Source organism: Lytechinus pictus, chromosome 16, assembly GCF_037042905.1.
Source record: "Lytechinus pictus isolate F3 Inbred chromosome 16, Lp3.0, whole genome shotgun sequence".
Classification (NCBI taxonomy): Eukaryota; Metazoa; Echinodermata; class Echinoidea; order Temnopleuroida; family Toxopneustidae; genus Lytechinus; species Lytechinus pictus.
The window spans coordinates 16,870,910-16,898,851 of record NC_087260.1 but is presented as its reverse complement, the minus strand read 5'-3'; the positions used below and the strand labels follow the sequence as shown (position 1 = coordinate 16,898,851).

The window sequence follows — 27,942 nt, the reverse complement described above, 5'->3', positions numbered from 1 at the left end:
CTTTGTGAGTTTTTTATCGTCGTTGGGCCTCTAACATTTCTAAGGACAATATTAATAGTTTCTGATACAGCCAATTCACCAATTAGTACTAATACATATAAAAAAGTAACAAGTAAAAAGATAAATAAATACAGGAATGCAATGAATACATATATTAATAAATGAATAAATAAATTTATTGCATTTAATGAGGAATTATGACGCCTTCGGTTCATGAAGGTTCAGCGATACTGAAGCGTTACAGGACCTCACACCAATACCAGTTTCAAAAGCCGCCGATAATCTAACAATTGGTTGTTGATTGCCATGATGCGAAGCGTGACCATACAAGGAGATGATAATAATGGTGCTTCCCGACCGTGACAGACTGGTGTCGAGGAATGATTAAAACTAGGTTATTAAACAAAAAATAATTACACATACACTCTAAAAAATGAAATTTTGAATCAACAATTGAAAGTAGGAAGAGGAGGGACAACCTTTTCTAAATTTTGCATTGACCACTTTAAATGTTCGCGCAACACTTAAATTGTTGGATTCGGCTTAAAGGGATCGTTTAACTTTGTGAGCAGCTGATTTAAAAAATTCTCAAACTGAGACAAAACATGTGTATGAGTGCCTGTATTTGTCCTCAAAAACCCTGAAACAGACCACAATATAGGATGAAAAACTCTAATTAAGATACAAGTAGCAATTTATTAGCTTGATTTTGGGAACCGTCTAGTAGATGGGTTCCAGCTTATGACCAGTTTTCTCCAATTCAAAAAGTACGTTGGCTATGTTGACTGCCTCCTCCTGTGTGTATCTCCTATACACACGCTATTATTAGCTGCACTGTACATTCAGTGTATACCTTGTACACACTATATGTAGGTCATGCTGTGTTCATCTAGAGTTACTGTGTTGTGTTACACAGATTCGCTCTATACACATAGTCATTGAAACCAACTCCCAATTATTTTCAAAATTTGAAACATTACATTCGTAATTTCGAAACTTCGTTATTCCAAAGGTCCGGATATTCCGGAGGTTCGTTATTCCGAAGGTTCGTAATTCCGAAGGTTCGTTAGTCCGAAGGTTCGTTAGTCCGAAAACGAAGTGAGGTTCGTAATTCCGAAGGTTCGTTACTCCGAAAACGAAATGAGGTTCGTAATTCCGAAGGTTCGTTAGTCCGAAAACTAAATGATTAACGAACCTTATTTCGTTTTCGGACTAACGAATCTTCGGAATTACGAACCTCATTTTGTTTTCGGACTAACACACCTTCGGAAATACGAACCTTCGGAATAAAGAACCTTCGGAATTACGAAGTGTAACCGAAAGTGTCAGCCATTCCGCAAGAAGTCCGATGATCAATATTTTATGCCATTTGGCGCAAGCTTTTTTTTTTAGTCCCTGGCAAAAACGTTTCGTGTTCGCTCAAGCATGAACAAAACTCAATTTTTAAAATGGCACTTGAAAGATGAGACATTAGAGCACCTATTAACATTAAGATATAGACATTAAAATATAGACATCATAATTTAAAAGAAAATTTGATAGACTTCAAAAGTATACCGTTTTTTTTGGGGGGGGGATACGCACTGTAGTAGTACAGTAGTAGTAGAGTTGGAATAGTAGAAGTCTCTGATAGAAGTAGTGAAACACCTATGTTGAATTGTAAACCTCATATCTTATATCGGAAAAAAAATGTCTTACAAATATCTTAATAATAATTGGCATTTATATATCGCTTTATCAATCTACGACTGTTCAAAGCGCTTAACAATTATTACCCGGTCACTGGATTCATAATATTTCAAGCAGCCTGTTAGGCGCACACTTGCTCAACCAACCACGGTTGTTTCCTACCGGTACCCAATTAGCACCTGGGCGAGAGTGGCAATGTGTGGATTGACGCCTTGCCAAAGGGCGCTCGGCCATGGTGGGATTCGAACACACGACCCTCTGATTACAAGGCGAGAGTCAGAACCGCTACACCGCGGCGCTTCCACCATCTTACTACCACGGTTAAACACCATTATGTTTCTCGAGCACCAGACAAGACTTTTCATGGCGATAAACTTTATTTCAGTATTTCTTTATTTTTTAATGGCTTAGCTTGATCAACAGACCGCATTCCTTACGCCTCAGTGGCCCATAGTAATTTTTAATTTCATAATGCATTTGCGGCAATTGTTTCTTATCACGTTTATAAAATATTCATGTTTAATTATCCATCAGCAAGGCTAGAGCAATGCAGAGCAGACAAATGCGAAGTTTGGTTTCAAAGGAGGTCTTTTCAACAGGGGTAAAGTAATTTCTGCATGAAAGGAATATCGTTAAATGCCTAATTTCAGAGTTTTTTTTATAAATGCCTATGAGTCGCATTGTATCAAAATTACTCTTGTGTCAGTAGGGACGCCCTAATTATTTCCTTCCAGTGAAGTGCGTGACGTATAGATTATACATGCCTTGATGAGTTGGAAGCGATTCACAATTTATTATTTTGTCAATATAAGATTGAATTTAACATCAGGATGAATCCTACCAGAAGGGAAAGTCCATCGGTTCATTAAGATGTGAAAGGGAAGAGGATTTGGCAATGAAAGAATTTGGTGAATCGTAAACCTACTTTTTTTTTCCTCGTTAAAAGTGCGGTCGGCCTATCTTGCTGAAAAGTAATATATATCGGTGAGATCTTGACCCTACCTTCCACAGTGTTGCGATAGATTTTAAATCAAAGTCAAATTGCGATTGATTGATTTGTACAATTAAGCGATACGAGTTTTAGATCGATTGTGATTTGGGTATGATTTGAATTTAAGTCGGTTCCTGCTCATTGCTCGATGTTTTTAACGGGATCGGAGGCCAAGCCTTTTTTTTTTATACAAGTCAACTTGGCAAAATAACGTTCCTCGCTATGTTGACATACAGCGTTATGTCGACTCGGCGAGATAACGTATCTCAACAGGTCGTTGACACTTTCAAGCTTCCGTAGACACAATCATGATATATGCCTAATATAAAGATTCCATCACATTTTCTTCGGCGACAATTGCTCCGATTGAAATTCGGCACGTTAAGCCAAACATAAAACCCAACCTCCAAATTAATAGACAATTTACATTAGGGAGCTTGTCAAAAGTCCATGCACCGTTCTATACCGTCTTTGCTGCATCCGGGTTTTCGCTTCGGCTTTCCTGCCCAACGTTCCCTTCTCTTCAAAGGAACGGCCGCCATCAAAGGCCCATTGATGCCACCGTTCTTTTGTTCGTCTTTCCTGCAAGTCTTAATTTCTGTCGAAATACCGAAGAATCTATTCTAAATAGCTCCCTCTACGACCAAAACAAATGCGTGCCTTCATATTGACTGTCGGATCGGAGAGTTCGGGTCACTGTTCGCATTTATCATGTCTTTGGTTCGCATCTATCATGTCTGTAATGGAAGTTCGGGTGCATTCATAAAGCCACGGTAGCTTAATAAAAAATCACGCACGTTTCATAAATCGTTACGGATCTTTCGAATTTGCTGCACTAACCATTGAAACCTCTTTTTTGTGCAATTGGAAGAGAGTCAATTCATGATGTTTTAGGTTGGAAAATAAGATTCCGCACATTTTCGTTTCGTAGGCCCAAGCCATTCGTAGAATTCACGTCAATTTGTAATGTTCATTATAACTCGCATCTGAAACAAATGTCGGGAGCCCCCCCCCAAAAAAAAAAAAGACAGAAGGAAATAGAATGATAAAATAAATATAACCGGAACAAGCTTGACGCTATTACGCATAGATATATCAAATATTTATTAGAAATTGTTTTTTAATAGTTTGTTCAATTTTTGGACGGGCAACCATTTCTTTATCTCCTTGTTTTAAAGAAGCGGGACCAAATGGGAAGGTGAAAAGAGGAAGAAGAAAGCTAACAAGTCATAGGGAAAGAAAAGGAAGGGGAAACAGAGAGAAATAGGAAAATAATATTGGGATGGAAGAAGAGGAATTAAGGGTGAACAAAAATAGGGAGGAAAACAGTTGAAAGAGAAAAAAAAGGAAATTTGAGAGGGGAAGAAATTTAAGATCGAGAATCAACGGGAGAGGGGGGACAAAAATAATATGGAAATGGATAGAGACAGAAAATAAGGGGAAAGAAGTAAAGAGAGCTGGTGGACGATGGGGGAGAAATAAAGGGGGAAGGGAAAGAGTGAAAGGGGAACAGAGGGGTATTAGACATGGAGTGGCCATGCTGAAACGGTTCTTTATTCTTTGTTCATTCAGGTAACAAGAAGAAAATGAAGAAAAATGAAGCCTAAAAGCTCGGAGTTAAATTGGCCGCAACTTTAATCTGATTGCGAACCCCTTCTAGCAATATTTCATGAAAAGATATACAAAGCAAAATAAGTGAATAAAAAAGAAAAATGAGTGAAAAGAAATTGAGAGAAGAAAAAAAAATAACTACTAAGATTTAAGAAAAACATGAGAAAGAGAAAGGGAAAATCGTGTACCGAAGAAATATAGTTATCGAATTGCTAATGTAGGAACCTAAAGCACTTATACCACATCAGTAATTATCAGGATAGGAAAGATAACAAAAGCAACATGATTATAGGGGTTGAAGCGGGCTCCTATTTGCGGCGACGGAAAAAATGGATTAAAGATTCAAAGATAAAAGGAAGAAGAATTAATGCAAGGAAACATGACAAGGGGAAGGGATAAAGAAATGAGGGGGTAAAACGATTAATAAGAAATACAAGTGACAAAAATGGAGATGGAGAATTGCAAATAGGAAACCCTACACACCTGCAGATCGCTTCCCTAGCTCTGTCATTGCCCATTAGATCTTGGACCTATGATATATTTACCCGTTCCGCCCGATTGGAATGACTGGGGGAACGTCGATTTCATTTCACACGAAACAGAAGACCATGCCGTTGCCACCAGTAGGCGGTGCTTTACAGATAGCGTTTCGCCAATTGAAAAGGTGTTCTCCACATGAGCGATTCCATGTCCCTCGACGTCAATGTGCGATTGTGTTAAAAACGACTGTCATCGATTAATATTCATCTTTTCTTGTTGTTTGAACAAATGCGTGTTCATCCCGATTTCTGCCTCTGCATCGAAATCAATATTTATGAGAGAGCAGAGTTGTGTTTTCGCAAAGGCCGTGATCAGGTGGGGGAGGGGGGGGGGGGGGCGAAATTATTTTTTCAAAAATTCATGACTTGCGTCTTCGCATGCGCGTGGACTGGACATTTACAAAATTTATTGTGGTCGTCTATTTCAAAAATTGCATGCCATGAATGAATCAGCATCCTCAAATTTTCTGGGGATTCAGGGGGAGCCGCCCCATGCCCTTCCATATTAGGAGAGGCACAGTTAAAATTTGTAATGTAAAAATGCAGCGTAAATAAAAGTGTGCCCCCCCCCCCTTGACAGCGAAACCTCTTTTCCCCTGTCATGGATCCGCCCCTGACCTCTAGACATTATGCTGTATAGACCCAATTCTTGGTTGGATTTACATTTACATAGGGCCCGCCCCCCCCCCTATTGGCGGAGCAAAAAAGGGAAACAAAGAGGGAAAGAAAGAAAAAGAATTGAAGTCTGTCCCGATAGATGCTTTCCAATACAAAATACGCAGACATTTTGATCGGTCGCCAAATAGCTGGAAACAACAACAAAAAGAATGTGTGAAAAGGGCCAAAAAAATTCCAACAAAACACATTTGATTTCATACCTATCACATCATAATCATTTTAGGGCTATGCTCATATAATATAATAATCAGGAATGGAATGGTTACATGAACTTTTCTGACCGGGATTTACCAATATGATTATAAACTTAAAAGCTTTAAATCATAAAGAATTAATATAAGCGGACACACTGCAGCTCAAAAAATAAGAATGAATTAAATAGGAGGCCTACATGAAGCAAAAATTGTGTGTGAATTTTATTCCATCAAAAAGTATGTTTCTTGGTATTATTCATTGAATGTGTGACTTTCGTAACTTTCAGTATTTTCATTTATTATAAATATCAAGGCTACCGCTACCACATTCACTACCACCAACACCATCATCATCAGTGTTAATTATCATCACTATCATCAGCAGGATCATTATAGCCAATCATGTCAACAGAACCATCTATGTCATTATCGTAGTTATTGAAATTTGGATAATTTTGGTAAGGAAATAATAAAAATGAGAGAAAGGTTGTAGCAGGAGGGGGGTGAGTTTGTTCTAAAGAAAAATCAATGTGAGTAGAATTAAATTAATCTTTTTATCTATATTGCAGTGATGGTAAACATCATTTCAATACTAGGATGCCATGATGTTCAATAAAAAAGCTTCAAAACTCAGTACTTCACGGGTGAAGATGGGGCCGTAAGCTGCAGGGAGATATGTAAAATAATATTAACATTAGATCATTACTCTAAAATAGATGGAATATAATTATTTATTATTAATATTAGTTAGTACACTTACTGGCCTAAAAGCAAAAGCAAATAGGGCCATGATATAGTCTTCTCCATCAAGAGAATTGGACATGATTGTCCTTTAAGGATTGCTTGGCATTGATACTCATCGAACTGTTCTTAGTCATTGCTCAGGCCTATGATCATGAAAAAGCAAGATCACTCACCCGTATAGTAGAGAATCATTGACAATAGCATGCTCAGCGGGTTCGCCACAGAAAACAATGGGAGACACGCTCAATACTTTAATTCCCCATATCCGCTGTCGTGATTATTGTCGTAATTTCAATAGATGAACCTACTTCAAAAGACCGTTGGCCCGTCCGATGGGGAATCTTTTGTGATAATAGAGTGTAATAAAGTATGTGTATGCAGTAACTACTTCCCGACTTCTTTTGTGCTATTTAAAAGATTCTTTCAACATCATCGAGTAGCGATTAGCGTGTAAAGTCGCATAAATTATCTCACATAACGGATCTAATGTTCATGATTACCAGCATCACCATTATCTTTCATATATTTTTAAAATATAAAATTGATACTGGAGAACGATTGGAAATAGAGAATGAATGAATGATGATGATGATAACAGTGATGATGATAGTGATAATCATAACTTTTAAGTGATATTAACGGACATGATATTACGAATAATAATATAACTTATAATGTTGATGATTAAATATTAACAAATGAAGATGATTGGTATATTTTGCGGCAATTAACCATGTACTTGAGACTCCCCTTTGACTCCCCCTTGAAAGAAACCAATAAAAATAAGCTTTGCGCGGTAGTTTTTTTTTTTTTTTTTTTTTTTGGGGGGGGGGCATTTTGCGTCCTCTCTCTGTATTGACGAAAGCTGGATCCGCCCTGATAAAAATGATTCATTTTAAAGCTCGCAATTCACGCTTGCCTTCTGTTCTATGAAACTTGATATTGTAACATTTATATTAAAGATGCATATGAACAAATCATATTTGGTTTACATATTATAAAGCGCCTTCTCATATTCCAATTTTACCTTAAACGTAAGTATTTTATTTTCAAACGAAATATATGAAAAGGGTGCAGTTAGGCTTTCATTTTGATGCCAAATAGTCTCATAATTGGGATTAGTTGCAAACACGGTTTTTTTAATAGAAGGCACATCGGGGAAGATACAAGTATGAAGACAGTCACCCGCGCTGACAAAGTGATAATCTCCATTAAAATACCCCCACGAATCAAGAGGTCATCTTTCTATTGAAATCCGCCACCAGTCAGACCACCTCTATGTTAAAGAATATAGGGTAATCTCCTCAATCAAGAATGGGGTAAGAATGGGGTAATTTAAATCTACCTTGACAATGGAGCAAACCGTTAAATACAGCTTGCAATGCGCTGGCCCGTGCCATTTTCAATGTCCGGCTTTCGGGGAATTAAAATGAGCATTTAATGGGTAGTTTTCTTGTTCTCGTTTTGTCCCCATACTAGAACCTTGATTTTGTTTCTTTTCGTAATGTGCATTTTGATATGGTTTCCATTATATTTCTCAACATTTCGACATTTAATGTAGTTTAATACTTGCCTTTATAAAGAGCAATATTACACAAAACCTGTTTGGCGAAGCAGATTATAACATAACGTTCGACTGATATTTTATCAACACATGTTTAATTAACCATTTAACTTCCCTCTTTATAGGTCTACTCTTCATGTGAACATTCGAGTTATATTCTTTGCCTACCATCTCTCTGTGCATTTTAATAACCAAATATATTTGGAAAAGGGGTGTTTACCAGGCTAACGTGAAGGTCCTCACTTGTGTATGAACGACATATTCTCATTAAAATACATGCTGTGAGTTTCAAAGGGGGCACATTTGTTTAAAAATGGCATATTTACATTAACAAAATTGATAATGGCTCTCAAGGGGGTGGGGCGCACTGGCCGGATGCCCCCCCCCCCCAGATTCACTACATAACTGTACCCTCAAGGTGCAGAATATAGACCCACTGACTTCTTTCAGTAGATGTCACAATATAGACCACAATACTTTTGATAGCCCAACTATTGTTCAAAATAAATACGGCGCCTATTGGATTGTATTGTGTTACTCCGGCAGGATCCGCACCAGCATGCACTCCATCCTTGTTGATCTAGTATGCCAAATACTAGGTCACGTTTGTTCTAAGGCGAGTCGAAAACAGTCGTTTTAACAGTTTTTTGTACCAGCTAAATATAGGAGGTTTGAATAAAATGAATAAAACGGCTGTTTTCGACTCGCCGTATGGCCGCCGTAGAGCAAATGTGACCGAGTTATTACCATTTCCAGTAAGTTTATTGATTTCTTGTGCATATTTAAATATGCAAGCTATACAGAATGCAGATACGATTAAGAGGTGAAATACAAAGTTGGAAGGGAAACTAGGCCAACGAGGCTTTCGTATTACTAACTTTACATCGGTAAAATATGTTTACCTTAGACACTGAGAATCTAATTTGCAATATTTTGACACACACACATTGCAGATTAATTCAGATATTTGATAGGAAGAAGAAATCAACGGCAATATACACGTATTGAACAAGTCAAACGTGAATGTTAAAAACAGAATAGGCTTAGAAAGGATCTTAAAAATGGAAAGATGTAGAACTGGAAAAATGAAAGAAATAATTAAGCCCCCCCCCCCCCACCGAGCGGACTGGTTTGAAGGGGGGATCACCATGCATAAGATCATGGTACTTGTGAAGGCCTGAGCCCCAGACCCACTTCGGTTCTGGGCTCCTGGATGGTAATCAAGAACACTAGGTCACATAGTACTCTACATCACAGGGGAAATTTATGTAAGAGAATAAAGACGGATCCAAGGTAAAAAGATAATATAGGTTTTCCTGTCCAATATCATGTCGGAGTCACTTAAATGTGTTAATTTGCATTTTAATTCACGCAATATTTTTCATCGGTCATTCAAAGTTTAGAATAAGATTCCTTAGAAGACGCTATAATTTCTTTATAAACACTAAACTCAATTCATGGTCAAGACTACCTCAACTTTGATACTTTCAATATTTGATTTTTAAGTGCTTTTGATTTCGTTCGAAGGTAAAGATGTTTGTAACGGTCTTACAAAGTAACGAAAGTTCTTTTTGTTCTGAATTTCGGGCAATGAAACTCAAGAATAATGCATTTAAGCTACAATTACCGATATGACTGCTTGAACATCCAATTTAATTTTTAAAGTTCAAATTAATGATATTTTATTTGTTTGTTTTGCACGGCATCTGTATTATGTGTGAATATATAAGTTTCTAACATGTCAATGTTTAAACATGTGTATAATAATTGATTTGCACTTTGGCTAAATTAGATATAGGCCTATGTTTAGCTCAAATTTGAATTTAAACGATGCCTTTAGTTTTAATCCCTTTTTTCCACAAAAAACACTTGCATTTTATGTATTTTTTTGCCACAGTAGCGTTTCAATGTATAAATTTAAATGCCCTCATTTTTGGACCCAGGTATGATTTATATTGCAATTTTTGCGAGGGGTTTTGCATTTTGTTTACAAAGATGTTAAGGAAAATTCCATATTTTTCCTTTTCACCCGACAATGCTGACTGTGTGGGCTCAGTGTGATGAAAAAAATCTTACCCGCGCCTAAATACTTACTTTTAGAAAGTGAATATCTTAACGGTATATTCTTCAAAATAAAACAACATGCTAAAGGGCTAAAGCTTTATTGTTCTATTAAAGAAATGAAATCTAAATCTAACTGAAGTTTGTCATATGCTGAAACCCGAAACGAAAAATTATCAAAAGAAATTGTGAAAGCGTAACTTTGGAAAATATATACCCCACTGGACTAGGCACACCGATACAAGGACACAACGATATTCAGATCAGTGACTAGAGATCGGGTGTTCAATAGAGATAGATTAATTGCAGATAGAAAAGAAGAGAAACGGCTTGCAACCGAAAGGGGAACTTTGGCATTTCATTTAAGAAAATGGGAGCACTTTAACGAATCAGCCTCACAGTCTTCAACCACTTAGTAGGTTTTTTTTTTTTTTTTTTTTTATTACCTTTATTTTACTTATTCTTTATTCGTCGTTTATGGGAGTTGGGGGTGTTAAGCGTAGCTAAGGTTTTTTTTAAGTTGTGTGTACGTTTGTATGTTTTTTTTTTAAATATAACTTCCTCATTAATCAGTTTGAAGAGTATAACGAGGGAGAAAAAAGAATGTTGCATAACTTGAGTTTTATATACAGATTATAAGTGTATTTCCGTTATTCAGCTATGTTGTACCCGGATTCTGTTCTGTATTAATCCCTTTCGTTATTATAAGTTTAAAATGTGAAATTCATATATATTCATTTTCTTACTATGTTAAAAGGTTTATGCGTAAACTTGAAACAATTATGTTAATGATGTCATGTTATATTCATTTTTTTTACATGTGATATGAGGAAGAAATAAAATATGATTTAAAACAAAAAAAAATAGTTTGCCTAAAATGCCGATATCGTGGACATAGAGGGCGCTCATGCAAAAACATCTTATCGGAGAGCCAACCGGGGGGCGTCAAAAGAAAAGATAAAAGCGCACGCTTCCGTTTTCGCTGCAAAAGTGCACGATGGCGTCTTGAATGGCAAGAGCACTGACCCGTAGGTAAGAAAATGGACAATGTCACGCTCAGCGGTTTCGCCGTGGAATATAAAGGAAAAAACGCACATACACTTTTGACAACACGCCTTACTCTGAACCAAGAAGGATTACAATCCTATAAATATAATCCCAACCCTATGCCCTCCGAGATATGACGACAGGAGCGAATGTCGCAAAGAACATATGTCGTGTCACCAATATGAAATGTGCAAAGTTGTAGCTACTTTTACTTAGATGTAAGTGCTATAATGTAACAATTCGTGCACTTTTTTGGATACCTGTCATGTGCATGCAATCGCCGTACGTTTACCCGGCGACAACGAAAATAATTTCAGCGGTAGCCATGATAAATTCACTGGATGTTGGTAATCAACATCTCAATTAACCCAATTAAAACTTCATAAATACCATTACCTAAGATCATGTATGCTTTCGGTTCAACTTTGTGTTTTTGTAATTAATCAAATCCTGCGAAGGGTTCAATTTAGATTAAATCCTCACAATTATTTAGTTTTTATCCAAACCTACCCTTCGAAATTTGAGACTAATTTTCAAGATCATGCTGATTGGAAGGAGGAAGGGTGATCATAATTGTAGCAGATGATACATTATAAAGCTATATGTGGCGGCCTTTTATCCGATTATATCATACTACATTAATAGATAGCAATTTTGTTCATGATAATTTCGCTTCCCATTTTCTTGAATCGAATGTGATTTGCCGAAAAAGTATTTAATTGTTAGAGAAAAGCATGCACGGTCCGTGAACTTAGTGTAATGTTCAACATGTTCAAGTCAATTACTTTCTAATTACATCCACGCAGGATGTAGATATGACCTATGAAATCGAGAAAAATAGAATTTTGATGAAAATGGGTTGAGAGTTCATTGATAAGCATTTCTTATGGCGCAGTCACATTTCCCCTACGGTCGCCCTACGACGAGTCGAAAACAGCCATTCTAACTTTTTTTTTGTACCAGCTACATATGGGTGCTTTAAATAAAGTTAGATAAAAAGGCTGCTTTTTTAATCGCCGTAGGGCGGCCGTAGGGGAAATGTGACTGCAGCAGTATAGTTTGCCAACCACCATGGACCAAAGGCTACAGTTACACCAATGAGACCAACTCCAAACCGTTCAATGATGTACCATTCGGAATATGAATATATTTTTTCATTCGGATTAACGTAATCATGCTTGTAGCTCTTGGTCCCGGTTCATAAAGATTTGTCATAATAACAAATGCACAATTTCTACAAGAAATTTACCATCAGCCAATCAAATAGCAGGTTTTCAGTAGCAATAACTGTTATTGCAAATTAATTGCTATAACCAGTTTTGTGAAACGGACTTCTGATCGGTCTGGGATTGGTCTGACCGGTGTGAAAGTGTCATCAATTCCTTTGAAAATGCAAGTCAAATCAAAATGGAGAGCTGAGAGGCTTTTGTCGAAAGTTGGTGGACCGGGACAGCATCGGAACCTCTTGACTCTGGACAACGACATATTTGCCATTGTTCGTCCGGTGCAAATCTGAGGATGATCTGCTGTCCCAGTCCACCAACTTTCGACAGAAGCCTCTCAGCTCTCCATTTTGATTTGACGTGCATTTTCAAAGGAATCGATGCTTTTAAAGAGGGTTTCTCCGTAGTAAATGTGAAAACCACCTAATGCCTCGGCAATAATATGTGACACGAGGATAATAACAGTAAACAGTCCACCAAATTTTATTTCATTTGACGTCCTTGTTATGCGGATGATATCATCATCGGTAGTAAGAGTGTTTTCGTCAATGCATTCGCACCTGTATTTGATTGTGAATGATTGAAAGCTTGATGGTAATTCAAATGTTATTTCCATGCTGATGTACATGGTAACGATTTAACTTGTGAGGCGCAAAGTGTGGCAGATAATTCTGTACATATCTTAAATGCCGAGACTCGTTATGCAATCGTAATAGTGGGTATATTTCAAGTTTCAAGAGTTTCCTGGAATCTTGAGGAATTGACTTTGAAAACATCTATAATTTCTGCAATCGGGGAACCTTCCTTCAAAATGGAAGTTGCAAGGCACGAATTTCATTGCAATGCTTGTAAGCGATTTCTATCACGGCCGTCTGTGGCGTGGGAGGAGCTTTTGCTAACAAACAGAAATCGTCTAAATCTCTTCTTTGGCAATTTTTTACAAAACAAGTAAGGTAGGCATATTTTTGCTATCTATCTCTGGCCAACTCAAATTCACTTTGTCCTTATTTTTCAAGGGAAACACAATCACTACACTCTGAAAATGTTGGGCAACATACAGTCCACACAACAATTGGTTAAAACAAAATTATCCAACTCTGGGTAGTGTTCAATACTGTGTAGTTTTCACCCAAAGTACACATTATTGGTTTAAAACTACCCAGAATTGGATAAAGTTTTAACCAATATTTGTGTGGACAGTATGTTGCCCAACATTTTTAAGAGTGTAGAATAAATGATTAATTTAATCTAACGTAAGCAAAACATAAGACACACAAGTATTAGGGAGAAAAAATGAAATGCATTTTATTGTTCGAATGGACAATTAGTTTGTTTTCATATTCTTTAATCTGAAATCAATGAATATTCCCAGGCCCTAAAGTTTTGCTAAGAACGTGTGGGTATCCAATACCGTTTGGCAGGAATTTTAATATAAAACATCGGCAATAGTAATGATATATCTCCTTTTTTGCCAATCAAATGTGTATTAAACATGTTAGCTATTTTTTTTTTACATTTAAGACCACTTTAACCTCAGACGCTTTATCATTTCTACGCTTCCTACACCCGTAATTGCGATCCCATTCTCGAAAATTACATCATCTAACCTCTTTAATGTGTTCGTAATATTATTCATTAAATTATGAGAATGGCTGGATTTGGCCCAGCAAGGTTTCTTTCATTTCATTTTTATCAGACTAGCAGAATAATTTTGGCATTTATACCGATAATTAATATTCAATGAATAAAAACCTGTCTAAATGTTTGTTAAATATATTCCTTAATGTGATTAACATTTGGATGTATTTGTAAGATTTGAATCTTGCAGTGGATCGTTAATTATTTTTGTTGACTTATTAAAAAAAACATATATAGAATATAGAATTAATCCAAATGTATCATTACACCTTTAAATATAAAGTATTAATGTATCTTCACACTGCAAAATTATGTTATAACCTTTCATTTTATTTGATAATGAATTACAGTTTGAAAAGTTTTGACTTTCCTAGACTTGATGTGGACATTAAATGAATAATTAATTGCCAAATTTATTAGATTGTAGAATACATAAAGATGTTTTTGTTTGAATATTGGAATGATGAAATGTGAGATGAATCAACAATTTCGAATTCAACTTTAAAATCGTAACGACTTTTACGCTTCTATTCCTGCTGGATTCAGGTCAATATTTTGATATTATTCAATTTCTTAAAACAATTTAAATTAACATGTTAGGTAATTATCATTCGATCAACAAAGAATTACAGTTTTAAATGTTCATTACCATATTTTATGGGTTTTTTTTAAGTACGTTGATTCTTAGAAATTTACAACGGCATATCCCTTTACCCAGTTATCAAAATAATGTACACTGTAAAAAAAAATATTGGGTACAATTTTTACCACCACGAGGGTACTTATGTGTCCAACCAATTTGGGGCAATATTTTACCCAATGCGGGAAGCATATTGTCCAGTAAGGTTAAAAAATAAGCAGCAATTACTTTAGAATGGGCAAAATTTTCATCAGACTGGATATTAAAATAAAAATGCCCAATGATGGTTGGACACATAATTACTCTCATGGCGCACTTTTACCCAATATTTTTTTAGAGTGTACTGACAATCAAATCTACACACATTTCATGAAGGTACATCAGGGGAGTGTTTTATCAACATTTTCATCCGACAAGTTGTCAGATCTGACATCTTTCTCTGATGTTGATTGGCTGATAGGTACTGTTACTATGGTAACTGTCGGATAAAATGGGACTTGTCGGATAAAACGTCCGTCAAGTCCTTTCATGAAACGCCCCCCAGACATAATCATTATGGGCAAATTGTTGCGAAACTTTAAATATGCGTTGTGACCAATGTCATTGATCTACATCTACATTAGCAAGGTTCATGAATATTGTTTCAGATCTTGAAAAACTATTAAATATTGGAAACTAAAATGTGCATAAGATTTCATAAATTCTTCAATTCGTTCAATGTAGGCACTTCAATTGAATTGAATATCACCAGAGGCATTTTGGAACTGTAATCGATAATATTCTTTTTTTGTTTTTTTAATTAAATTTGTGAGTTTATTTCTTGATTTCTTATAAACACATTTCTTATATTCAGATGGATTCTTTCTTATACTTCCTGAACGCAGTAAAGTTGGATTTGATGAATTTATATTCATCCTTCATTTCCCTCTAAAATAACTTTCATCAACAAAAAATCGATTGTGAGATGTAAATATCAATACTTTTCATGTTTATATGTCCAGACAGACCTTAATCCTACACTGCAAAAACTCCGGTGTTGATTTAACACCAGCCCGGAATCTATATGTCCACATCAGAGAAAGGTTAATCAACACCGGTTTTGGTATTAGTCTACACCAGAAAGGTTTTTATACAACACAAATTAGTATTAAAACAGCATCGGTTTGATTCCAAATTGGTGTTGTTTCAATACTTCTCTGGTGTGGACATATATAGATTCCGGGCTGGTGTTATATCAACACCGGAGTTTTTGCAGTGTAGGATGGTTTAAGTGCAATGATATGGTGGGGATGGTAGTGGGACTCTCCATCGAATTTCTCCCGACCAAAGTTTAACACTATCTACACTTTGCAAAAGACTTCTTCAAAATTGTCGAGTGTAGAAACACCTTGTTTAAGGGGCAAAACTTTCAATTTATTCTAGGAATTAATTATTGCCGTGTTTCGAAACAAGCTAGATAAATTATGATAATTCCCGGAATTTTCTCTTAACTTATACTTCAACATTATGTAAGTAGTGTTTACAATGTAAGGTTCATTTCAAAAATGAACGTCGCTACCTTGAAGCAAGTATTTTGCTAAATGGTTAAACAAATAAGCATTTGAAAGACAAACAAATCACGGCAAACAGTTAAACACTTAACCCTCATAGCATTTTCACGATTCTTGTCGGGAGGGGGCATAAACCCCCTTAAGATCTCAACGGCGGATTCCACTATCGCAACACATCTTCTTCTTTTTTGCACAATGAAAGAATAATGTAATTAACGCGGTTGCATAATTAAATTTCACATTCACAATTTTGATTTTGTATGAATTAATTATACTAATTTATTCATGATACCATACCGTTCGCTCTCACTGAATAAAGCTTCCGAATGCTATTTTTAGTTCCATAGCATTCCTAACAATTATAAATAAAAAAATAATCTGGTATTAGATTAGATTTATTATGCATGTCGTTGTTTAATTCATTATGCATTGCTTTGTATTTTATCTATTTACTTTTCTTGTTTTTTAAAGAAAATTCACCGGCGACATTATTTCGGCCGTAAATACCATGGGACAACTTTAAGTGGAAACCTCTGATTTGGTCCTTGTCGGTCTTTTGGCAAAAAGGGGGCACCTATAACCCAGCTTTGACACTTGAAATGTAAATGTATTGACATATTAAAATCGCCAACCCCCAAAATATTATAATTGGGAATGGGCTCATCCACCTGAAGAGAATTGTGTCACGATTGGGCACCCGCAGTTAGGAGAGATTTGAACCGTTGCTTACAGCAGTACAAGCTTATACATGTACTTCACTCTACAAATGAAGAATTAATTTAGCATCCTAATGACCTTTATGGTGACTGCACCTCCGAGTGCTGATTTAATAATTCAAATTCGAACTAGAAAATCAGCACTCCGAAGTTTACTCACTATACAAGCTATGTGAATGCTAAATTAGCTTCTCATTTTTAGGGTGTATAAAGTCTTAACGTTACGGTAAAGATACAAGATAAAACAATATACAAAGGTAGGTGCAATGTAGAATAATTATATGCATCTCCCAAATAATTATATACATGTCAATTTGTCTTGAAGTAAGTTTGCGTGCGTTTAAGTATGTATGGCAGGTAAGTTTGCTTTCTCACTATTCATGAAACAAATGCACATTATAATCCTACATGACTGTTGATATTATACCATACATGAAGTGACCACCGTAGGCTTCAAACACTCTAAAAAATTACAGGAATTTAGTATAAGTCCATTACGGTTGTGGATAGTGACCAGTCGATATTAGGATTTAAAATTAATCCCTAAAGATTTAAATGTAAAGATTTATTTTTAAATCCAAATTTATTAACATTTAAATCTTTATAGATTAATTTGATTAATTTTAAATCCTGACATCGACTGGTCACTATCAATAGCCATAATGGATCTATTTTAAATCCTTGTAATTTAGAGTGTAGCCTGTAAAGATTTTTAGCGAAAAATGACACTCCGATGCAATGAGTTGATTAAACATATACGATTAAAATATATTTTGCGTGAATATATTTCCATAGTATTTACTATTGTATTGTAGTTCGGATGTGTTTTTTATATCATATAACTCTTCCCTTCTAAAAAATACTTTTAAACAAAGTGATAAAAATATAGATTTTGTGAAGGCAAAGTCATTGTTAGTACTATCGAGGAAACATACTGTGAATAGGACAAGGCACGATGAAAATGCAATAAAAACATTTTTTTCACAATTTATTTTCCGTATATATTTTTATAAGGCAAATTCGCAGCACTCTTTAAAACGCGAAGAAAAAATAGATCAGATGGATATGCACATTGTGAAATTGGTTTATTCTTTAACTAGATCATGTTTCCGTAATATATCAATATCATGACTGTAGTTTATAGAAAAGCATTCTAATGCAATGACCGCTTTATTTTATGCTTGTCAATATGTCAATGTTATACACGAAGTTGATAATATTAATAGGAGTATGCGAGAATGATTTATTGCACATGTTTTTTTTTGTTGTTTTTTTTGCTATAGAAATGTCGCAACAGGAACCTATTGAGACTACACGAATACATCATGAAAATTCATTAAAAATAATAATAGTGGCCATTATATTGACAATTAGATGCTATTCTATTAATGAGAGATATAATATTTTGATAATTTTACAAAATCTTAATACATGTTATAAGAAACATAAGTGTATAAAGGCATCGATAAAATACAATATTTTTAAGCAAGTTTCTCAAAGAGTGCGTATTTTCCACTAGTGTCATAAGCAAATAAAACAATTGAAAAGGCAATATACTATTTACAGCACAGATATTTCATAAAACTCAATATTTTCAATTCTGGTGATGCCAATAATATATACATGTATGAATACGTTGGTTTTTATCAGGCTTTTTTAATGTTCTGTCGAAAAGAAAATTACCAACCGTAAGGTTTTTATTCATTGTCCTTTACTTTCGCAATGTTTGTAGAAAACAATACATTTTTTTTTGTCAAGTATTATTAAAACATGTTGAGTTGAGCAATGACAAAAATAGCATTATGTACAATTATATATAACAAGGCATAATAAGGGCTTTTTACAGAAGTAATCAATGGAATATTCATACTTTCATTGACTTGGTGAAGAAGTGCAATTATATCAGATCCAGTTGTTTATAATAATTATTATTGTAAATATACATAATGATGATAATATCAATCATAATGATAACTATCATTATGAAAATAATAATCGTAATAATAATGAAAACAGCAATTTATAATGCGCAATTTAATGATTTTTGCTCATTACAATGATAATAAATGAACATAATTAACATAATGAGAATGGTGGCATCAGAGTGATAAATGACATTCACTATCCTATTTACATTAGATATACAAGGGACTCGATGAGTTCAAGTACATTACTTTAGTACGCTAAGCGATCGAGGAATTCCTGTGTGTCTCAGCTCATTCAGAGACAGACAGAAAATGGCAAATGGGTTCGACGATCCCTTTTAAACCAATATGAACACTGTACACTTATGGTAATATCATACACCTGCTCATAGTGTAAATCTACGCTTATATATATATACAATTTAATTTCATTATTGCTACAACATATGCATAAAAATTTCATCAACACGTCTCCAATGTTATTATATTCATAGACTGACAAACGAGGATTTACAGATGTGAAAAACAATTTTTCTTTAAATGGTTAATATCTAGAAGATGTTGATGGGTACACACATTTTGACAACAAGAAAAAAAACCCAGATATTTTGATGCCAAAAAAAACTGGGGCAGATTCACTCCAGACACACACACACATATTCGCACATACGCACACACACGATGGCGATGAAGATCGGCATGCACTTTGTCTGGGATATACCCTTTCGCAAAACGACATTTCTTAATTAACACTCAGACTAGTACAAGACTATACTAAACGTCTACATATATTCAATATGTATCATAATTAGATATTAATTACTTTAGGTAAGAAGAGTACTAGTATTTAAGTAAAGTAAAAAATGAAGACTTAAATTAATGAATTAAGCATACTCATGGACTGCAAAGATTTTTTTATTTTTCATTTTTGTTCGATAATGAAGAAATGGAAAGCGTACAGTTCATTTACTTTGTTTCATGTATACTGTAATGTATATTTTTAAGATGACATATGAACCGACATAGGAATACTGAAGATTGTTTGAACAATATGAATAAGATAAAGGAAAGGGTGCAGATATATGCCATCATCCCCATTGTTGTCTCTGTCTTTAAAAGCTTGAAGTGGCGGTTAATTTGGTCATCCCAGACTTTGTCCTACACTGCAAAACTCCGGTGTTGATTTAACACCAGCCCGGAATCTATATATGTCCACACCAGAGAAGTATTGAAACAACACCACTTTGGAATCAAACCGATGCTTTTGTAATACTTATTGGTGTTGTATAAACACCTATCTGGTTTTAGACCAAAACGAAACTGGTGTTGTTTAACACTTCTCTGGTGTAGACATATATAGATTCCGGACTGATGTTAAATCAACACCAGAGTGTTTGCAGTGTATGCAGTAAATATATGATGCTGATATTCCCCATCGTCCGCCTGGTTGCCTCTCTTTAGAAGCTTGTTGTGGTGGTTGACTTGGTCGTCCTTGACTTTGCCCAAGAGCTGTCAACAACACGACGGCTCATCCGAAGCTTCAATGACGTTTTTACCTGGATATTATCAAGGATAGCAACATAATTAATGAGAAGGATTGCAAGAGATCAGTGGCGGATAAGGACCCCTCTGTAGACCAGCAGCACCATGATTGCTGCTGCTGAGTAGGGCCATCCTCCCGTTTTTCATTTGTCGATTTCATCATTTTTAAAGGAAATGAATTCAATTCAATTTTTAAATAATCTACTGGGGACTAGGGGGGTTGACCCCCCCCCCCCCCTTTGGCTGCCAAGTAAAAATAATAATATGCTCCATCATACAATCTCCATCATTATGTCCAGACCCACACAATTTCTATAGCATGAACTGCCTTTTCATGGCTGGCTTCAACATGAACTTGGGTTAAAACACGGGTGATACACACATCCAAGTGACATTACCATGATTAGGGTAAATGTTTATTTGTGTCGTTTTTAATCTACGATCCTTGGTGAATATAAGCATTGTAGATTCGTTCGCTATCAACAATATTGGGCAACACTGGCTACATTAGAAATTAGCCCACTAGCTCACCACCAGAGAAACTGTTTTATTCGCGATCTTCACTGCTCGATTTTGGTAATAGCCTTTCATCCAACTTATCAAATTCTCAAATTGAGAAGCTAAAAAAAAAAATTAAGATGTAACTTTTTGAACCACATCACACAACTGTCGGATCCAGGGGGCACATCCGGCCCAAATCCCCCTTTTGAGAGGCATAATCAAATTTTGCAATGTAAATATGCCGTGCTAACACAGGTGTGCCCCCCCCCCCCCTTGAAAGCGAGTACCTTTGTTTTCAATCTGTAAATTGTTGCCTTAATAAGTAATTCATGCTCGTTATTCTCTCGAGTTGTATACTGAAAAAAATATTTGGTCTTGAAGAAAAGAGTAACACCTGAGCAACGGCTTACAAAGAGTACATTGGAATAAGAATTCGAATTGAGACTAATCTGTTAATTTTCCTTACTTACGAAATTGTATATGAATCCCAGGTTTGAGTTTAATATATATCTAAGCGATTATTATGTAAATTAAAAACTGGATCTTATAATAATGGCAATCAAAGTTTCCCGACAATTCTTATTTGACACACATTGCATGCATGGATAATGCACCATTTTCAATCGAAAGGAATAGGAACGAAACTTACATCAGGGACCAGCAAGCAGTGAAACACGAATATTGCGACACCCTGTAAAAAAAAAAGAGAAGGATATGTGTAAGACAGGAATAACTATACATTTTTATAACGTGTTTATAGGATTTTCGAGCGGTTTGGTTTGGCCCCCAACTAAAATTGAATTAAACATTTTCTTATCGGTATAAAACTATATCTCGAGCATAAAATTGGCTCATTTTTTATAGATTATATTCGTATGTACACCTTTCTGATATAAAATCATATTTTAGATAAGTGTTCAAGGGGCCTTTTAAAAGTAAAGGGAAAAAAAACATTGCCGACTGAGATTAATTATCCTCAACTATAAAACCCATTTCTCTTCCCACCAATGATTATAACAAGGTTTAACAGTCAAATATGACTGCATGGTGTTGAGTAGACGGGGACCGTTTCATGAAAGTTGTCAGCACTGACAAGATGTCTTTCTCCGACAGTTACCAAAGTAACAGTCTGAGGGCAGAGCTTCTCAGCCAATCAAAAGCAAGGATTTCACTGAAATAGTCGGCACAATTTAGATAGTGCTGACAACTTTCATGAATGGTCGACCAATCTCTTAACGCGAAGGAGTGCCGTCACAATGCGGGCGCAATTTGCGCACATGTTTTATGAACGCGCACATTGAATTTTCTAATTTCGGAATGGATTTATGACTTGTTCGTTCTCATACCTGGAAGGAAAAGCAGATTATGAATGCATACTGAAAGCAGGTGACATTCGGGGATTGCGTGAAACTGGTGATTGTTCCAGAGATCCAGGTTAAACCAAGGATTGGTAGGAGGATGATCAAAGCACGAGCAGTGGCTCTGTAATACCATAATAACAAAGACATGATAATGATGACGACGATGATGATGATAAATATGAAAAGTTGTAAATAATAATAATCGTGATTATGATAATAATCGTAATAATAATAGTATTGTTAAACTGTTTCTATTTCATATTTGATGTAGTATATCTTGTAATATCAAACTTGTGTTGTTTTTTATTATGTTGCGGGTCCCTTTATGTTAATCAGTTTGCTAGCTGAAAGGGCTACCCTGTTGAAATAAAACGTGAATAAATAAATATAATTATGATAATAATAGACATGAAATAATAACAATAATAACTGAATCTAAATAGCACCTTTTAAGAGAATACAAATCGTATCTTTAATTATGCGTAGCCGACACACCCAGCGCTCAGTGCATGCACGATAGTAATCCCGCAAGGTACCCCTTCACCTCACCTGGTGCACAGTGTGGGTGGATTGCGTGCTAAAGGAAACTACGCAATGGTTGGGATTCGAATCCACGACCCTCTGTTTGATAGACTATCTGTTCCTTAAGTTATATATGACTATACGAAGGGCTTGAATATGCCCAAAATCTTAGCGCTAAGTTTTGTTTCCCTCACAGGGGAATAGAGTACAATTACTTTTGATTACATCTTGCATACAACAACCTTTCCACTACTATTTGTTTCGATGGAAATATCAATAATGCATCAAACTTAAGCTGTCGTGGCTAAAGTTGTATAACGCTTGCCCAGTATGATCGTTAGGTTATACGTACTTGTGAAATGCCCCCATGGATAAGAGTGAGATACTTACTTTATTTTGTCGATTTCATCCTTCTTCTTATTTGCCTTCAGCGCACTGAACACTTTCATAACAAACCACAAGATCATCACGCTGAACTACAGGTACAAACGACAAAATAAGGAAACAGGTAAGCATTTAAATTCATATTCTACGATGTGAAAACTGGGGGCCGTTCCATAAAGCTTTGTCTAAGTTAAGAGTGACTTTAAGAACGACTGGTGATCCTTTCTTGTGGTAAATGATATTCACCATTAATGTTCAATGATAATTATTTAGCGCGTAACAAAGGTTCACCAGTTGTTCTTAGTCACTCTTAACTTTACACGAACAGCTTTATGAAACACCCACTTGGGTGTAAAAACTGTCACCAGTTGGTTTCCCCCAAAGGACTACACCTTGAGGGGTTAAAATTACACATTAGGAATTGAACATAACACCTAATAGAGCAAACGTAAGGTATTGTGATAACTCCCATATGTATTGAACTAACAACAAAAATTTAACACCAGAGTGAAATCACTGGTGTAGTTCCTCTTTGTACACAATAATTTTTTTTTTCTTCTCTGTAACACATTTTGAAAGGTAGTGAATTATCTTGACCCGAGTCAATTTCGTATAATGATTTATGGTATATTTGGCATATCCGGTAATTAAGATGGCATTACAAAGGGCTCAGCATTCAGCAAAAAACAGTCAAGAATTCCATAACCATGGTAGTTATTTTATTTTATTTTTTATTTATTTATTTATTTGTTTCTGCATGTCATGACAATGTACATAGTACGACCATCACAAAATTGATTACATTAAATTTTACATAATACTAATGTATAATTATGATGATTAACATAACATTAACATAACTGATTATAACAAGGTTGCAGACATGCAGTGGTATGACAAAATAAGCAGATGCTTGAGCTGTTGTCAGACCTTTGGATATATGAAATACATACATGAATATAAAAACAATACTGAAAAGTCAAAACTAACGATTACACAAAGAGGGGAAAGAAAAGAAAAGAAAAAAACCAACTAACAAACAAACAAAGAAAACCAAATAACAAATTATTATGTTCCACAACTATTTACAAATATTTACAAGGAGTGTGTGAGGCGTAATAATAATTGAAATTATATCAATATTTAAGTTTAAAATGTACAGTACAACAAAATTACATTTTAGAGACAAGTATGCGTTTTACCGCACTTTTGAAGGAATGCACTGATAATATATTCCTAGTACTAGTAGGTATCGAATTCCAAACATCAGGTCCATAATGTCTGATAGATTTGTGAGCCAACAGTGTGCGAGGGTTATACAAATGCATATTAGATGCTTGTCTTGTGTGGTAGGTATGGATAGCATTATTTTGTTGAAACATATTGGAAAAGCAGGTAGGTAACATTTTGGCATTAAACCGATACATAAAAAGGGAAGTTTGAAGAAAATGGACATCATCAACAGTAAGACATTGCAGCTTTATAAATAGAGGGCGTGTATGATCACGGTAACCAACTCCAGCACAAATGCGAATTGCTTTCTTTTGCAACAAAAGAATTGTGTTTGTGACACTCGTTGATGTTGCCCATAGAATATTGCAATATGACACATAAGGTAGAATAAGAGTATTGTACAGCATGTAAAGTATTTTATAAGGTACAAGGTACTTAACTTTATACAGTATACCTATATTTCGAGAAATTGGTTTACTGATGTGTTTCATGTGATCATTCCAGTTAAGTTGATCATTGGTATAGACCCCAAGGAACCTCGTAGATGTCTGTCTTTCAAGCAAAGCATTGTCAAGTTTCAATCTTAAATCATGGTCAGGACAGGACTTCCTGCCTTTAAAGTGTACATAATTAGTCTTTTTAACATTCAGTGATAACATATTACTTCTAAACCAATTAGATAGTTTCGGAAGTTCGACATTAATGGTGTTTTCTAAGATATCAATATTACGGTGTGATAGGAAAACACTTGTGTCATCAGCAAATAATATATAATTCAATGTGTTTGATACCAAACAAATATCATTAATATAAATCAGAAATAATAATGGACCCAGTATAGAACCTTGCGGTACACCGCACCTCATAACTGATATACCAGAATTAGAATAGTTATAGCATGTGTATTGTCTTCTATTTGAAAGATAACTAGTAAACCAATTTAGGGCAACGCCCCTTACTCCATAATGTTGGAGTTTATAAAGCAGTATTGAGTGGTCAAGGGTGTCAAATGCCTTGCTCAGGTCCATAAATACACCAATAACGTGCTCACGATTAGCCAGAGAACTAGATACATAATCATAAAATTTCAACAACGCAAGGTCCGTTGAGTGAGACCTGCGAAATCCAAATTGGTTGGGATTAAGAAGGTGTTTTTTGTCAAGAAAGGCAATCAATTTGTTATAAACAATTCTTTCTAGTATTTTTGAGCAACTAGGCAAAATTGAGATTGGTCTATAATTACTTATAACGGTCATGCTTTCCCTTTTATGAACAGGAATAACCTTGGCTAGTTTAAGAGAGGAAGGGAATACACCAGTTAAAATGGACAGATTACAGATATGTAGTAAAGGAGTAAGGACTGAGCCAATTATTTGTTTTAACAATGCTGAACTTATTTCATCATGCCCAGATGACCTACTATTTTTAAGAGACTTAACAATGTTTAATATCTCAAGATGATCAGCTGGCTTAAGGAATATAGATGATTCGGACCTGTCTTGTAAATATTTTTTGTAATTAACTTCTACGGGAGTTATTTTCTTCGCTTGGTCAGGCCCAATGTTCACAAAGTAGCTGTTAAATTAATTTGCAATGTCATTATCAGAAGTAAGCTCTTTATCCTTATGGACAAATGTTTGGGCAGGTTCTAACTTATTTTTCTTACATAACATATCTCTAACAACATTCCATGTCAAGGGCATGTTACCTCGAGCATTCTCAAACTGTCTAGAATAGTGCAAACTCCGTGATGACCGTATAATAGAAGTCGGCTTATTTCGATATTTTTTGTATTTTTCAACGTGCTCTTGTGAAGGTTTCTTTACACTCTTTTTGTATAAGACATTTCTTCTTTTGATTGATTGTAGTATACCTTTTGTAATCCATGGCCGTTTACCTGTACTTACCTGTACGTTTACCTGTATTTATTCTAACAAGTGGAATAGTCTCATCCAAATGGTGATGAAAAATTTTACTAAATGATTCATAAGCCTGTTCAACATCATGACATTCCAATACATCCGACCAACTCTCTTCCTGACAAGCATCCCTCAAGCTAGAAATATTGCTTTCAGTAATTTTGCGCTTTAGTATAACTTTAGCCTTATTGCATTTGTTGGAATGAATATCATAAAGCATGCAGAAGATTGGAAGATGATCAGAAATCTCACTAAAAAATAAACCTGATTGGGAATAACCTTTGGTAGTTTTCACAAAAATGTTATCAAGAAGTGTTGATGACCTGTCAGTTATTCTTGTTGGCTTATTAATCATTACACAGAGAGCATTGGAATCAAGAATATTTTGGAAACGGAGAGTGTTTGCATTTTCTATCAACAGATCAATATTGAAGTCACCCATCATGCAAACTGATTTATCAGATGCATTTATATCAGTCAATAATAACTCAATACCTGTGAGAAAATTATCAATGTCATCTTGAGGGGGTCTATACACTATACATACAATCATGTTTTTATCAGACGGTAAGTCTATTTCAATGCACAAAATTTCACCACTTTGATTTTGGAGGGAAAGATCTTCCCTGAGTTTAAAAGAGATCTTATTAGACACATAAAAGAGAACACCCCCACCACGGCCAATTGATCTATCTTTCCTTACTATCTGGTAACCATCAATCAGAAATAATGGTGGTGATTGAGCACTCAACCACGTCTCGGTAACACCTATTATAGAGCAATTAGATTTTAGAGATGATAGCAACATATTTAGGTTTTCAAAACTTTTAGACAGACTTCTTGCATTGCAGTGCAAGAAGCTTAAGTAATGAGATTGTTGCTTCCCAGCAGGTGGGTTAAACTCATTCGGAGTATAGTACCTACAGTCAATATCTTGCTGTAAATGATAATCATCCAACATCATTTAAACATGAAGATAGTAGTAAACACCTCACACTGAATAGGCTTAGCAATGCTAATGAAATCAAGTACAGACATGATATAACAAAAGACATAAATGGAAAACAAGAAAACTGTCTACTTATTAACATATATACAACTAAGTTTAAAGTGAAGAACATGGCAAACGATAGACACGAGGCCATGCCCACTCCTGCAACAAAGTTCAGTTACTAGGAGGGCGCCCTGATAAATGGAAGCGTAGGACGTATAATTTAAGGAGCTGCAATAAATATTGTTTTAAATTGGTCTAAATTACCATTTTTGGACTTTGAATTCTACTACCACTGTTGGATTACACCATGTTTGGATTTAAGCGGCTTAGATCGGCTAATTCGGAGGATAGCACTGAAATAGACATATCTCTCGACGAAGCCCTTCCCAACATACAAGGAAAAGCCAAGACTCGTTCCGAGGTACGTTCAGATAACATTGAATCGATGCTACATGATATTCTAAACAAAGTCTCTGTGCTTGAAAATGTGAGCAAGAAAGTCGATATGATAAATGACAAAATCACTAATATTGAATTGAAGCTGCAATCCTTAGATACAAGGGTTTCTGATTTAGAGAACGGTACCGGATTTCTAGAGTCTGAAGTTGAAGAAATTAAGATAGAAATTGAAAGAATCAACACAATTAAAGCAGAATACGGCTATGTAAATGAGATG

General features: G+C 35.3%; 1 protein-coding gene across 1 annotated transcript; it reads right to left on the bottom strand.

Annotated features, from left to right (window-relative positions):
• Positions 1 to 17,953: 17,953 nt before the first annotated feature.
• On the bottom strand, positions 17,954 to 27,080 carry LOC129279225 (adhesion G-protein coupled receptor D1-like). Its single transcript, XM_064110939.1, has 5 exons — positions 26,976 to 27,080; positions 23,127 to 23,212; positions 22,200 to 22,335; positions 21,503 to 21,544; positions 17,954 to 20,366 (listed from the first exon to the last, which is right to left on the bottom strand). Exons 1-5 carry the CDS (start codon positions 27,078 to 27,080, stop codon positions 20,268 to 20,270), a joined length of 468 nt encoding a protein of 155 aa, XP_063967009.1. The 3' UTR covers positions 17,954 to 20,267.
• Positions 27,081 to 27,942: the final 862 nt, after the last annotated feature.